General features: G+C 41.6%; 1 protein-coding gene across 2 annotated transcripts in view; it reads right to left on the bottom strand.

Moving 5' to 3' along the window:
- Positions 1–2,265: 2,265 nt before the first annotated feature.
- LOC124795036 overlaps positions 2,266–15,877 on the bottom strand; it is a 69,224-nt gene continuing 55,612 nt past the window's right edge. For both annotated transcript variants that reach the window (XM_047258814.1, XM_047258815.1), the window contains exon 5: positions 2,266–2,971. In XM_047258814.1, coding sequence (XP_047114770.1) covers positions 2,744–2,971 — 228 coding nt within the window. In that variant the 3' untranslated portion in view covers positions 2,266–2,743. The remainder of the gene's footprint in view (positions 2,972–15,877) is intronic.

Below are 15,877 nucleotides of genomic sequence, written 5' to 3'. Positions count from 1 at the left end.
CATGGTCGAGCGGCTGCTCATGAGCCACACATCACGCCGGTAAATGCTAAACGACGCCTGGCATGTATGGAGCGTAAACATTGGACGATTGAACATTGTAAAAACTTTGTGCGGAGTGACGAATCACGGTACACAATAAGACGATCCGATGGCAGGGTGTGAGTATGGCGAATGCCCGGTGAACGTCATCTGCCAGCGTGTGTAGTGCCTACAGTAAAATTCGGAGGCGGTGGTGTTATAGTATGGTCGTGTTTTTCATGGAGGGGGCTTGCACCTCTTGTTGTTTTGCGTGGCACTATCACAGCACAGGCGTACACTGATGTTTATAGCACCTTCTTGCTTCCCACTGTTGAAGAGCAATTCAGGGATGGCTATTGCATCTTTTAACAGGATCGAACACCTGTTCATAATGCACCAACTGTGGCGGACTGGGTACACGACAATAACATCCCTGTAATGGACTACCCGATTACAGTACTGACCTGAATCCTATAGAACACCTTTGGGATGTTTTGAAATGCCGACTTCGTGTCAGGCCTCACCGACCGACATCGATACCTCTCCTCAGTGCAGCACTCCGTGAAGAATGGGCTATCACTCCCAAAGAAACCTTCCAGCAGCTGATTGAACAATTGCCTGCGAGAGTGGAGGCTGTCATCAAGGCTAAGGGTGGGCCAACACCATATTGAATTCCAGCATTACCGATGGAGGGCGCCACGAACTTGTAAGTCATTTTCAGCCACGTGTCCGGTTACTTTTGATCACATAGAGTATTTGTTTCGGTCCTTTAAACTGAGAGTAATATCGTCTGTTGTTTTCTGCTCAAAATTTTGTTAAAACTTATTCCCGTATTGTAAAGTAAGTTGTGTGCGTTTAACTTTAAAAATGTCTAAGTATTTAACGACCTGAATTATCACCTTCATTGTGGCATCTGTTAAATGTTTTATGATGGCTTTTCATCGTTTATTTTGTTAATGTCAGAACGCCGCTAAGGCAAACAAATATTGTTAAAAGTCTTTTAATTTTTTTCTCAGCATCTTTCCACTCCCAGCTCTATGAACTTTGCCATTTCAACTTTCAGAGACATTATCACTAATCTTTGAAAAGGAACACTGCATGTAGTTAACACTGCATGTAGTTCAGAATTTGGGAGTGACAGTCAGGAGGTTAGCAGTGTTAAATTCTTTGGATTACAATGGATAACAAATTCAGTCTGGAGGAACAAACAACGGAACTGACGAACTACCTTAGCAAATCTTTATTTATATGCAGCTGCCAGAAACTGTAAAGAGCAAACACTCGTATTTCGTTTACTTACATTCCATAATGTCATCAGGACCACTTTTGTTGTAGTTAAACAGTCCAAGCTTAAGTTTTATGACCAAAAAAGCATGTTAAATGAGTTATTTGTGGTGTGAAGTCAAGACCGTTCTGCAGAGGCTTGTTCAAGGAATTGGGGGAACTAATTACTGCTTCCTAATATATTTTTTTCTTTAATGAAATTCGATATACCTTTTTCTCAAACCAAAAGTCCTGTTCATGAGATCAGTACTAGAAGCAAGAATGATCTACATAAATATTTCAAGTCAATTACTCTGGTTCAGCAAAGTGACCCTTATTCAGGAACATACAATTTCAATAACGTGCCAGTAGGAATAATTAGATTAGCTGCAACTGAAGCGTAGTATGAGAGGAACCTACAGGATTTATTGGTGGGCAGCTCCTTCTACTCTGTTGATGAATATTTTTTTTGATCTTGAGGAGCCTTATGCCACAGCTGAACAGGTCGCTAGACTAATTGGTCACTAGTTGTTCAAAAATTCTAAGCTACTGACTAATCAGAACATCAAAACCAGAAGTTTTCATACACAGCATGAAGACTTATTCTCCTCAAGTTGAGTACTGATGCTGATAGCTGACACATGGGACTCTACACTTTATATGAAGACTTTTGTTTTTGATGTTCTGATGATGGGCTGCGCACCAAACGTATCATTAAATAAGCATTTCTGAACAGCTGGTGACCAGTTATTCTAGCCACCTAGTCAGCAGTGCTATAGTTCTCCTCAAGTTTACATCATTGTCACATTGTTACAGGACCCCTGCGCGATTTCGTGTTTCACATTAAGTTATTTCATTTGAACCAGGTGGTGTAAATACTGTTCATAATGTCAGATAACGTAGTCATTAAGTGAAATCCGACTCCCGCTCATCTTCAGTGCAGTAAGGCGACCAACGTAAAGAAAAAGAAAAAAATGTTATAAATAAGTGCTGAAAAGCTTTTTCAGTTTAATGATGTGTGGATATAATAGATTAAGAATTACCTTAAGCACTCCATTGTTAATTACTTTTATATGTTTGAAACAAGTGTGCTATTACGCTTGAAATGAAAATATATTTCAGATATTTTATCAATTCCACCGCCACGAGTGCCATTTCCCCCAGGATTTGTTGAAGGAACATTGGCAATCTCAGTTTTTTTGTAAATATGTATTATATATTCTTTTTTTCATGACATATTCTTCGTCCTATGTATCTAAGGAACAAATCATATAACGTAACAACAGATTTTTAAATTTTTCGTTTACAGTCTCCTGCACGTTCTCAAAACCTACTCATTTGTTGAATTATGTAAATATGTCACGCAACGTAGTACGTCACAGTGAGCTCTATGTTTATACAGAAGAATAATACTTCAAGACTACATCACTACATGTTGCAATCCAGTGCCCAGAGTTCAAGACTAAATCTTCCTGTGGCTGACCCTAGAAGATTTATCACGTCCATGTTTTGCTACAATAAACTTTTTCGCATTTTGAATGCCGAACTTCTTTGTAGAATCAGCGTCAGACTTCCCTAGAACTTTGGGTTCGCTTCTAGAGATCCCATTTCCTGGCCTTGACGAAGGGGTCAAGGTCAGTTCGTTTCGATTATTGAATCTGAAACCATCTTGATGCTGCGATGTCGATCTCTGGAAAAAAAAAGTGGCGTTAGATTTCATTCCATTTCCTTGGAAGGAGCTTCTTTTTATGAGGCTATAAGTAGTAGAATCATAAACTGCTTCTCAAATAAATATAACAAAATTTACATATCTCACCTTACAGAAATTCTCTCTCACAAGGGGAGGCTACGACTTTCGGATCACGCATGAACTTCGAATTTTGTACACCTCTGACGGCCCATCAGGAAAAATGTGCAAGGAGTAAGGCGTACTACTTAAGCGATTTAGAGAAAATCGCAAGAGAAGTTGTGCGCGCCAGTGATGTACCGCTACGATGCGAACCTGAGCACTAACTGGCCGCGGTCACGTGGTTAGCGTTCAAATTCCGTAATCGGTCGATCCCTGGATCGAGTCCCGGTCATATTTTTCTCTAAGTTACAATTTTTTCGACACTACTCACATTATTTCGCACATACTACATTTGAAATATAATATGATGGCCGGCCGGGGTGGCCGTGCGGTTCTGGGCGCTACAGTCTGGAACCGCGTGACCGCTACGGACGCAGGTTCGAATCCTGCATCGGGCACGAATGTGTGTAATGTCCTTAGGTTAGTTAGGTTTAAGTAGTTCTAAGTTATAGGGGACTGATGACCTTAGAAGTTAAGTCCCATAGTGCTCAGAGCCATTTGAACCTTTTATAATAGGATGAAAAGACACGTGTATTTGCACGAACTTTTATTGAATTTTCAATGTTATTATTAATATAATAAATATTGTGCGACTTTTATTTCTATAGGCAACTCAAAAACTTTATCTCAAGCACCTTCAAATTTCTTCATATCTGATTGACAATGAACGCACCTGATGATGGCAACATGGTCGATTGCCGAAATATTGTGTCCTATGCACACTCATACCAGGCTGTTCATCCGAGATTTATTTAGTCAAATTACTTTTCGTGAAGGTGTAATAAAAGTACATCAAAACGTACATCGCAAATTTTCAGCACCAATAAAATGTTGCACTACGCATAATTTGGATCCAAATTGGCGGAAGAAAGAGAAATTTTTTCAAAATGTTAATGAGGTTTGATTTTCCTTGGAAACTCCGAAGATTCCTTGGGCGTGCGTTAAAACTGCATTCATACGATGTAATAATGCCTTCTCTGTACGAAAAATATCATCCTGCAATTTGTAATGTTGAAAGCATGTGCGACGTTACCTCATATTATGGCATATTATGGCATATTGTATGATGTCATTTACACTTTTATTTATCGATGTTTGACTTATTTGTTTTGGTAATAAGAAAATTTGCAAACAACCAAATATCATTGGAAATTCAAGTTCTTGCAAATACACGCTTATTTTCATCATATTACCTTTGAAATGTAATATGTGTGAAATAATATGACTAGTGATGAAAAAATGTGAATAAAAAAATAAAAAAAGTGCTACTCAATCCAGCGATCCACCGATTACGCAATTTCAAGGTTAACCATATGACCGCCGCCATCTTGCACTCAAGAGTCGCAACACACCGGTACAACATTGACGCATAAGACTTCTCTTGCTATTTTCTCGAAATCGCCAAAGGAGTACGCCTTGCTACTCGCACGGTATGTTGTCCTAACGGCCACTAAAAGTGTACAAAATTTGTAGTAAATCCGTGATCCTAACGTCTTGGTCTCCCATTGTCAATCTCTCTCTCTACCCCCACTGCTCTCAGTCTCTCTCTCTCTGCCAGCCTCTCTCTCCCTTCCATACCCTCTGTCTCTCTTTCTCTACCTATCTCTCTCTCTCTCTCTCTCTCTCTCTCTCTCTCTGTCTCTCTCTCTCACACACATACACACGCAACAGACACACTGATGAGCCAAAACGTTAAGACCAATGCCCTCCGCGAGATTCAACGCCGACTTGTGGCGCTGGCGGCACGAGATGCGGTAAAAGAGAAGTTCGTCTGGCATATTTAGCCGTGAATCTACTTCTGGGGAGCTCGGCCGCTTGGTGCAAGCTTCTTTATTTGACGCCTCTTCAGTGACTGCGCGTTGATGAAGATGCTGAAATGTTACTGAGAGCATCACACACACCCCATTCCGACCGGCAACAATCCTCAACGAGACTGGGAATCGAACCCGGGGTCCCGTGATCGAAAGACAGCAACTGCAACCACAAGAACAAATGTGGACCAACTTGCTATTAAGTAGCTGGTCATAATATTTTTGTTATCATTGTGATGAAACTTGTATCTACGAATGCATGCTCTCTCTGCGATATCCATTAACAAAATGTTCCCAAGTTTCAAGCCGTGTCAAATGGTAACTGCCTACGAGCTTTCGGCAGAGATCTCCTCTGTCATCGTCAAGTGGTTGACAGCTGTGTGAATGCCGCGCCGTGCTTGGCCACGTCGCCACCAGTGACGTCACTGATGCCCAGTCCCGCACCATATACGACAATGTTTTGGTAGCGGGACCGCCGCGCCCGCTTCAACTCACCAATCACAGGACCCTGGGCCCGACTGAGTTACAATCCACCATCTTTATTGAGGGTGGTGTCCGATATTTTGATTTATATTTCTTAATTTATTACGCTGTCTCAGAAGCCGTTGGTCCATTTACTAATAGAATTATCGTCGAATGAAATGTGGTGTCCGTTTTCCAGTGTATGCTCCACTACAGCCAATTTTTCTGGACAGCGTAGGTGGAAACATCTTTCATGTTCTATGTGTTGTTCAATAGCGCATACAGCCTGATCGGCATAAAACGGCCACATCCACACGGTATTTTATCTATTCCAGACGTTGTGAGCCCTACATCGTCTTTGGTAGGCCTCATTAGATGCCGGCTCTTTGCTGGGGGCCTGAAGATTGTGTCGATTTTGTGTTTCTTCAGGAGCCAGCTCACCTTTCCTGTTTTGAGCCAAAAAACGTGTCCTCTTCGTAGGCCTTCTGCTTTCGCGGGTTTGATAGAAATGCCTTCGAAGTTTGTCTGTTGTTGTATAACAGTCTGTTGTTGTAACTTTGTATTCCCTGCACGTTCCTGTCCACCGTAAACCCAGTAGGGGTCTCGGTCACAGTGTTCACCGGGAGCCCACATACACGCCACCAGCTACCACCACCCAGCACATAAATGTACTGATGAACATGGTACATCGAGCTGAAGCTGTCTCAGACGCCAATAGCTGCCGCTGGAACTAATCCACTTACTTAAAGTTTTCAAGGAAAACGGTTACAACAACAGACAAATTACGCAGGCAGTTTCATCTCAGCAGCAAAAACAGAAGGCTTCCGAATAATACACGAAGAAGATTACGTTTTTACCGTTTTGTAGCTCAATAACAGGGAAGATTAGCCTGCTTCTAAAGAAAAATGGAAACGACAGTCTTCAGGCCCCCAGCAAAGTTCCGGAAACTAATGAAGCCCATGAAAGAAGTGTAGGCCTCGGAACATCTGGAATATATCTTGAGGGTGTGGCAGTTTTATGTCGGTCAGATTGTCTGCACTATTGAACAGCACCGCAAAGAACATGGAAGGTGTTTCCGCATTCGCTATCCAGAGAAATCGGCTGTAGTGGAGCATGCCTTGGAAAAGGGACACCGAATTGCATTCGACGGTACTTGTATTATTAAGCGGACCAACGGCTTTTGAGATACTGTAGTAAATTAAGCAATAGAGATCAAAATGTCGGACATCTCCCTCAATAAAGACGGTAGACTGCAGTTGAGTGGTGCCTGGGGTCCTCTGGTTGGCGAGCTGAATCTGGCGCGGCGAGCGCACCACCAAAACATTGCCGTGTGTGGTGCGGGACTGGGCATCACTGACGTCACTGGTGGCAGCGCAGCCACGTAAGCACTCCAGCGGTATTCACTCGACTGTCAACCACTTGACGATGGCAGAGGAAATCTCTGCCGGAAAGCTCGTAAGCAGTTACCCAACTAAGCCGGCTTGAAACCCGAGAATATTTTATTAGTGACACTTGTAGATTCATTGACAGGAGGAATACTTTGGTGGAACGGAAACTTGTGATTGGTTGATTGCTACACATAATTATGCTACGGTCAACGTGTATCCTGTTGTCGTCTGAAACATGTGAAGTGTGAAACTGAAAACTGACCTACTGTTAGAGTGTGATATGTGCTCTGTCGGAACGTGACGTTAAGTAATTGCTATGCTCCAGGAACTACGCTCTGAAGATTTAGATCACCTGCACAAAAGGGAAGACTCTGGGGAAAATCGCGGTATGCAGAAGAACTATGGTTACTTCACAAGACAGATTGTAGAAGTTTTCTCTCTACGTGGATGCGGATGAGATCGCAGTTAAGCTTTTTAGCTGTACTTGTTATTTAGTACTTCATGGGGTAGGTTCCAACTCCAAAACGAAAACCATATGAATCTTATTTACTTATATTTTTGTCTGAACTATTAAATCATCAATAAAAGGACAGCTTCTATTTATGAAAAATTAATCATTATGAAGATAGAAAAACGTGATCGTACAAACAATTAAGGCTCTTACATTAACGTCAGGCTCTTAAAAAATTTTTTTGGAGTTACGTTAGAAAACAAAGAAAGCTCACTTCAACTTCGTTGAGAAATACGTGCTGAGATCAAAAAATGGTCAATTAAGTACACTATCAAGAAAAAATAAACAATGAGTTTCAATGAAAATGACAGAAGGTGTATGCAAGAATCAACTAAGCCTTATTTTCATTCTTCGCAATCAAGACATACAACTTTTCGTTACAGAAAAAAACAAATTTTTCACATGTATTTTTGGCATTTAGAGAATGTTTTGGTAGTTTTTGTGTCCCTTAGGGTGCGGACATATTGTAGCACCGTAATGCCTTGACTTTTTGGCTGATTTGACCCCACTTTTACCTGCACTACAGATTCGTCAACCTTTCTGTCATTTTCAAAATTTTTGCAATGACCTTTGTCCATTGCACTATGCAAGTCCCTAGAAAATTCATGAATTATTTTCCTTTCTTTGATATTTCCATTATCAACGTCATGCTCAGTTGTTTTATAAGGTGTCGACGCACCGTCTTGATTCTCTTACTGAAACGCTCTTTTTCCATAAAAATAACCAGATTATATATATAAGTTCGTGTAATAGATTTCGACCCCGACTGGTACGTACCTACGGAAATAATGGTCGCTGGTTAGCACGCGCCTGCGTAGTGCAAAAGCACAGCCGGTACTAAATATATACGGAAACGGATTGGTACCTTTGCGATAGAAACGGAATTGTAAGCAAGAGAGTTACACGTGGGGTAATAAATTACCGCCTGAATGTAGTTAAAACTCAGTAATGTAATAAATCTCTAGCATCAGCCTTAGACAGTTGCATAACCGGTTTTATAATTCTTACATTTTAAATGCATATAAAAAGGTGTAGTGTTGTCCACGTGCTGTATTTGAAACATTTCAACTGATGGTTATTTGACTGCTAATAACGTGTGAACTCTAATATATATACATGTGGAGGCAGTCACTTAACTGACAAATTTATATGAGGTAGCAACTTATATTTGCATGTTCACTTTTGTTCGTTGCATCTGCTCGGGGCGGACGTCGTAAGACATCCGTTTAAGTTAGTTGTTGATCCATTAACTCAGTTTTTTATTACAGAGGGTAGCTAAACCCTCTGACCGAACACGCTCGGCTACCGTGTCGGCTGTCCATCTGAGCCACCGAGGACACAGAGGATAGCACGGCTGCAGGGATTTAACTCTGGCACGCGAAACCCACATTCTCAACGTATTGTCCCGCACTACATTCGTAGTGCCCCCGTCCATTATACTCGTTACTCGCGGCGCGTTGCCGATTCCCGTAAGAGTTCGGGCACTGTTTGTGCATTCGCACAGAAGAAGAAGATGGTCAAGTAGCCGGTGAGCCTTAACTATATATTTACTAAGATGGTATCTGTTCTTTCGGACATGTCCGAAAGAACAGATACCATCTTAGTAAATATGAAATAAGTGTATATATGGATTACCATTAGCAGCCTTCGTTTCGTATTTGCTATTCGCTCACAATTTTTTATACCAACTATACTGTTTTCAACAATATCCCTATTCCAGTATAAGTTTAGCAATTATGTTGTATATATTGGGATAGGTGAACCTTAAAATTTCCCCGTATCGCTCCCACAGAGAGAGCACTCAAATAATGGCCTATCACAATGACACATATTCCTTTGAGTAAACAGCTGCACGTACACTGAGATTGGACAGACTAGTGCCGATCAGTTACATGATGATGATATTGATGACGATGATTCTGAAACTGAGGATGTGGATGGCAGATCTCAGACTTTGTTTCAAATGCACAAGTCTGTGAGCTTCCCCTAAGGAGACCTGCGAAAGGTGCGCCATGGTATCACACATGGGAGATGTGTGTAGCGCTTTGGTATATGCCTTCATTAACTTCTGCAGTAGTTCTTCGGTAGGGCACAGAGTGGGCTCCCTTTTTCCTCGACCACAGGAAAACACAGATTCTCATGCTTGGGAGGAGATTTTCATTTGCCAAAGCCGAAAAGAGACGCAAGACTTTCCATCAACCTCGATTTGAAAACTTCTTTCTAAACACCAAATTACAAGGAAGCTGCATCAACACACGTACCAACATACTCAGAGAGACACAAACATTTGCTCATGTAATGCTGCAAGCGTGTCTTTCCCGTCACCCACGATGTTGTTGTTGTTGTTGTTGTTGTTGTCGTCGTCGTCGTCGTCAGTCCGAAGACTGGTCAATGCAGTTCTCCATGTTTCTCTACTTCAACCAACATCCTTCCGAATATGCTTACTGCATTCACCTCTTGGTCTCCTTCTACGATTTTAACCCCCCATACTTCCTTCCAGTACTGAACTGATGATTCTTAATGTCTCAGAATGTGTCCTGTCAACCAGTCCCTTCTTTTAGTTAAGCTGTGCCACAAATGTATTGACTTTCCAATTCTATTCGGTAGCTACTCATTAGTTACGCGATCTACCCATCTCATCTGTATCATTATTCTGTAGCACCAGATTACAAAGCCTCTATTCTCTTCTTGTCTAAACTGTTTATCGTACGTATTCCACTTCCATACATGGCCTCACTCCACACAAATACCTTCCACACTTTCTAACACTTACATCCGTATTCGATGACAGCAAATTTCTCTTCTTCAGAAACGCTCTTCTTTCCCTTACCAGTCTAAATTTTATATCCTCTCTATTTCGGTCATCATCAGTTACTTTGTTGCCCAAATAGCAAAACTCATGTACCACTTTTAGTGTCTCGTCTCCTAACTTAATACACCCGGTATCATGTGATTTAATTCGACCACATTCGATTCTCCTTGTTTTGCTTTTGTTGTTATATCCTCCTCTCAAGACGCTGTCCATTCCGTTCATCTGCTCTTCCAAGGCCTTTACTGTCGGTGACAGAATTACAATATAACAGGCAAACCTCAACGTTTTTACGTCCTCTCTCTGAACTCTAATCCCTACTCCAGTTTTTTGTTTGTTTCCTTAACTGTCTGCTCAATGTGCAGATTGTATAACAACTGGGTTAGGCTATAACCCTGTCTCACTCCCTTCTCACACGCTGCTTCCCTTTCATGACTCTCGACATGACACCGTCTCGTACTGTACAAGTTGTTCACTGTATTTTTCCCCTACTACCTACAGAATTTCAAAGACTGCGTTCCATTGACATTTCCAAGAACTTTCTTTAGATCTACAATTTCTATAAACGTAGGTACGCCTTTCCTTTACCTATATTCTAAGACAAGTTGTAAGGTCAGTATTACCTCGTGTGTTCTTAGTTTTCCCCGGAACCCAAAGTGATGTCCACTTAGGTCGACTTCAACAGTTTTTATGTTTGTCAGTAAGAATTCGTTTTAGTGTTTTGCAACAATGACTTTACAATTGGTTGTTGTTGTTGTGGTCTTCAGTCTTGAGACTGGTTTGATGCAGCTCTCCATGCTACTCTATCCTGTGCAAACGTCTTCATCTCCCAGTACTTACTGCAACCCACATCCTTCTGAACTTGCTTAGTGTATTCATCTCTTGGTCTCCCTCTACAATTTTTACCCTCCACGCTGTCCTCCAATACAAAATTGGTGATCCCTTGATGCCTCAGAACATGTCCTACTAACCGATCCCTTCTTCTAGTCAAGTTGTGCCACAAATTTATCTTCTCCCCAATTCTCTTCAATACCTCCTCATTAATTATGTAATCTACCCATCTAATCTACAGCATTCTTCTGTAATACCCCATTTCGAAAGCTTTTATTCTCTTCTTGTCTAAACTATTTATCGTTTACGTTTACTTCCATGAATGGCTACACTCCATACAAATACTTTCAGAAACGACTTCCTGACACTAAAATCTATACTCGATGTTAACAAATTTCTCTTCTTCAGAAACACTTTCCTTGCCATTGCTAGTCTACATTTTATATCCGCTCTACTTCGATCCTCATCAGTTATTTTGCTCCACAAATAGCAAAACTCATTTACTACTTTGAGTGTCTCATTCCCTAATCTAATTTCTCAGCATAACCCGATTCATTTAGACTACATTTCACTATCCTCGTGTTGCTTTTGTTGATGTCCATCTTATATCCTCTTTCAAGACGCTGTCCACTCCGTTCAGCTGCTCTTCCAGGTCCCTTGCTGCCTCTGACAGAATTACAATGTCATCACCGAACCTCAAAGTTTTTATTTCTTCGCCATGGATTTTAATTCCTTCTCCGGATTTTTCTTTTGTTTCTTTTACTGCTTGCTCAATATACAGATTGAATAACATCGGGGATGGGCTACAACCCTGTCTCACTCCCTTACCAACTACTGCTCCCGTTTCATGCACCTCGACTCTTATAACTGCCATCCGGTTTCTGTACAAATTGTAAATAGCCTTTCACTCCCTGTATTTCACCCCTGCCACCTTCAGAATTTGAAAGAGAGTATTCCAGTCAACATTGTCAAAAGCTTTCTCTAAGTCTACAAATGCTATAAACGTAGGTTTGCCTTTCCTTAATCTTTCTTCTAAGATAAGTCGTAAGGTCAGTATTGCCTCACGTGTTCCAGTGTTTCTACGGAATCCAAACTGATCTTCCCCGAGGTTGGCTTCTACCAGTTTTTCCATTCGACTGTAAAGAATTCTTGTTAGAATTTTGCAACTGTGACTTATTAAAGTGCTAGTTCGCTAATTTTCACATCTGTCAACACCTGCTTTCTTTGGGATTGGAATTATTATATTGTTCTTGAAGTCTGAGGGTATTTCACCTGTCTCATACATCTTGCGCACCAGATGGTAGAGTTTTGTTGGGCCTGGCTCTCCCAAGGCTATCAGTAATTATAATGGAATATTGTCTGCTCCTGGGGCCTTGTTTCGACTTAGGTCGTTTAGTGCTCTGTCAAACTCTTCACGCAGTATCATATCTCCATTTCATCCTTATCTACCTCCTCTTCCATTTCCATAATATTGTCCTCAAGAACATCACCCCTGTATAGACCTTCTATATACTCCTTCCACCTTTCTGCTTTCCCTTCTTTGCTTAGAACTAGGTTTCCATATAAGCACTTGATATTCATACAAGTGGTTCTCTTTTCTCCAAAGGTCTCTTTAATTTTCCTGTAGGCAGTATCTATCTTACCCCTAGTGATATATGTCTCTACATCCTTACATTTGTCCTCTAGCCATCCGTGCTTAGCCATTCTGCCCTTCCTGTAGATCTCATTTTTGAGACGTTTGTATTCATTTTGACTGCTTCATCTACTGTTTTTTTATGTTTTCTCCTTTCATCAATTAAATTCGATATATCTTTTGTTACCCAAAGTTTTCTAGAGGTTTTCTACTAGCCCTCGTCTTCTTACCTACTTGTTCCTTGGCTGCCTTCACTATTTTATCTGTCAAAGCTACCCATTCTTCTTCTACTCTATATCTTTCCCCCATTCTTGTCAATCGTACCCTAATGCTCGCCCTGAAACTCTCTACAACCTCTGGTTCTGTCAGATTATCCAGGTCCCATCTCCTTAAATTCACACCTTTTTGCACTTTCTTCAGTTTTAATCCACAGTTCATAACGAGTAGACTGTGGTCAGAGTCCACATCGTCCCTTGGAAACGTGTTACAATTTAGAACCTGGTTCCTAAATCTCTATCTTATCATTATATAATCTATCTGAAACCTTCCAATATATCCAGGCCTCTTCCAAGTATACAACCTTCTTTCATGATTCTTGAACCAAGTGTTAGCTATGATTAAGCTGTGCTCTGTGCAAAATTCTACCCGGCGGCTTCCTCTTTCATTCCTTACCCCCATTCCATATTCACCTACTACGTTTCCTTATCTTCCTTTTCACACTATCGAATTCCAGTCACCCATGACTATTAAATTTTCGTCTCGCTTCATTATCTGAATAATTTCTTTTATCTCATCATACATTTCATCAATCTCTTCGTCATCTGCGGAGCTAGTTGGCATATAAACTTGTACTACTGTGGTAGGCGTGGGCTTCGTGTCTATCTCGGCCATAACAATGCGTTCACTATGCTGTTTGTAGTATCTTACCCACACCCCTATTTTGTATTCATTATTGAACCTTCTCCTGCATTACCCCTATTTGATTTTGTATTTATAACCCTGTATTCACCTGACCAGAAGTCTTGTTCCTCCTACCACCGAACTTCACTAATTCCTACTATATCTAACTTTAACCTATCCATTTCCCTTTATAAATTTTCTAACCTACCTGCCCGATTAAGGGCTGACATTCCATGCTTCGATCCGTAGAACGCCAGTTTTCTTTCTCCTGATAACGACGTCCTCCTGACTATTTCCCGCCCGGTGATCCGAATGGGGGACTATTTTACCTCCGTAATATTTTAACCAAAAGGACGTCATCATTATTTAACCATAGAGTAAAGCTGCCTGCCCTTGGGAAAAATTACGGCCGTAGTTTCCCCTTGCTTTCAGCCGTTCGCAGTACCAGTACAGCAAGGCCGTTTTTGTCAGCATTACAAGGCCAGATCAGTCAGTCATCCAGTCTGTTGCCCCTGCAACTACTGAAAGGGCTGCTCCTCTTCAGGAACCACACGTTTGTCTGGACACTCGCAGATACCCCTCCGTTGTGGTTGCACCTACGGTACGGCTATCTGTAGCGTTGAGGCACGCAATCCTCCCCACCAACGGCAGAGTCCATGCATCACGGGAGGGATTCACACCTGTCAGCACCTGCTTTCTTCTGAATTGCATTTGTTACATTCTTTTTTTAGTCTGAGGGTATCTTGCCTATATCATACTTCTTGCATACTGAGGGAATGGTTTTTTCATAGCTGGCTCTACCTTGTTTCGACTTAGGTCATCAGCGCTCTGTCAAATTGTTCTCGCAGCATCATATTTCCTATCCCATCTTCATCTAACTCCTCTTCCCTTTCTACAGTATTGCCTTCAAGTTCACCCCCCTTGTACAGACCACCTTCCACTTTTCTCTTCTTTGCTCAGCACTGATTTTCAATCTGAGCTCTTGTTATTCATACCGTTGCTTCTCTTTTCTCCAAACGCTAATTTTCCAGTAAGTTGTATCTATATTTCCTCTAGTGAAATATGCTACTAGATCCTTACTTTCCTCCTCTAGCCATTTCTTTTTAGCCATTTTGCACTTCCTGTTAGTGTCATTTTTTTAGACATTTGCATTCCCTTCTGCCTGTTTTACTTGCTGCATTTTTATATTTTCTCCTTTCATCAGTTAAATTCCATATCTCCTGCGACATGCAAGGATTTCTGCTAGGCCTTCTTTTTTTACCTATTTGATCCTCTGTTGCCTTCACTACTTCTTCTTTCAGAACCAACTATTCATCTTCTACTCTATTCATGCCTCCTGTTCTAGTCATTAGTTCCTAACACTCTTTCTGATACTCCCAACAATCTCTCGTTCTTTGAACTTACGCAGGTTCCATCTCCTTAATCTTCTACCTTTTTGCAAAAAAATGGTTCAAATGGCTCTGAGCACTATGGGACTTAATTTCTGAGGTCATCAGTCCCCTAGAACTTAGAACTACTTAAACCTAACTAACCTAAGGATATCACACACATCCATGCCCGAGGCAGGATTCGAACCTGCGACCATAGCGGTCTCGCGGTTCCAGACTGTAGCGCCTAGAACCGCTCGTCCACCCTGGCCGGCACCATTTTGCAATTTCTTCAGTTTTAATCTGCAGTTTATAACCAATACTTTGTGGTCAGAGTCAACATCTACTCCTGGAAATGTCTCACAATTTAAAAACTGTTTCCTAAATCTCTGTGTTATATAATATACTGAAGCGCCAAATAAACTGGTATAGGCATGCATATTCATACAGAGATATGTAAACAGGCAGAATATAGCGCTGCCCGTCGACAACGCCTATATAAGACTAGTGTCCGGTGCGGCTGTTAGATCGATTACTGCTGTTACAATGGCAGGTTATCAACTTTTAAGTGAGTTTGAACGTGGTGTTATAGTCGGCATACGAGTGATGGGACACTGAATCTCACAGAGATGAAGTGCGGACTTTCCCGCACGACCATTTCACGAGTGAACCGTGAATATCAGGAATGCGATAAAACATCAGAGCTCCGACATTATTGCGGCCGGAAAAAGATCTTGCAAGAACGGGACCAACGACGACTGAAGAGACTCGTTCATCGTGACAGAAGTGCAACCCTTCTGCAAATTGCTGCAGATTTCAATGCCGGGCCATCAACAAGTGTCACCGAACGATCATCAATATGGGCTCTCGGAGCCGAGGGCCCATTCGTGTAGCCTTGATGACTGCATGACACAAAGCTTTGTGCCTCGCCTGGACCCGTCAACGCCGACGCTGGAATGTTGATGACTTGAAGCAAGTTGCCTCGTCGGAAGAGTCTCGTTTCAAATTGTATAGAGCGGATGGACGTGTACGTGT

Source organism: Schistocerca piceifrons, chromosome 4 (assembly GCF_021461385.2).
Source record: "Schistocerca piceifrons isolate TAMUIC-IGC-003096 chromosome 4, iqSchPice1.1, whole genome shotgun sequence".
Taxonomy (NCBI): domain Eukaryota; kingdom Metazoa; phylum Arthropoda; class Insecta; order Orthoptera; family Acrididae; genus Schistocerca; species Schistocerca piceifrons.
Note: the sequence above shows the minus strand (reverse complement) of the source record. Positions and strands in the feature narration are given on the sequence as shown.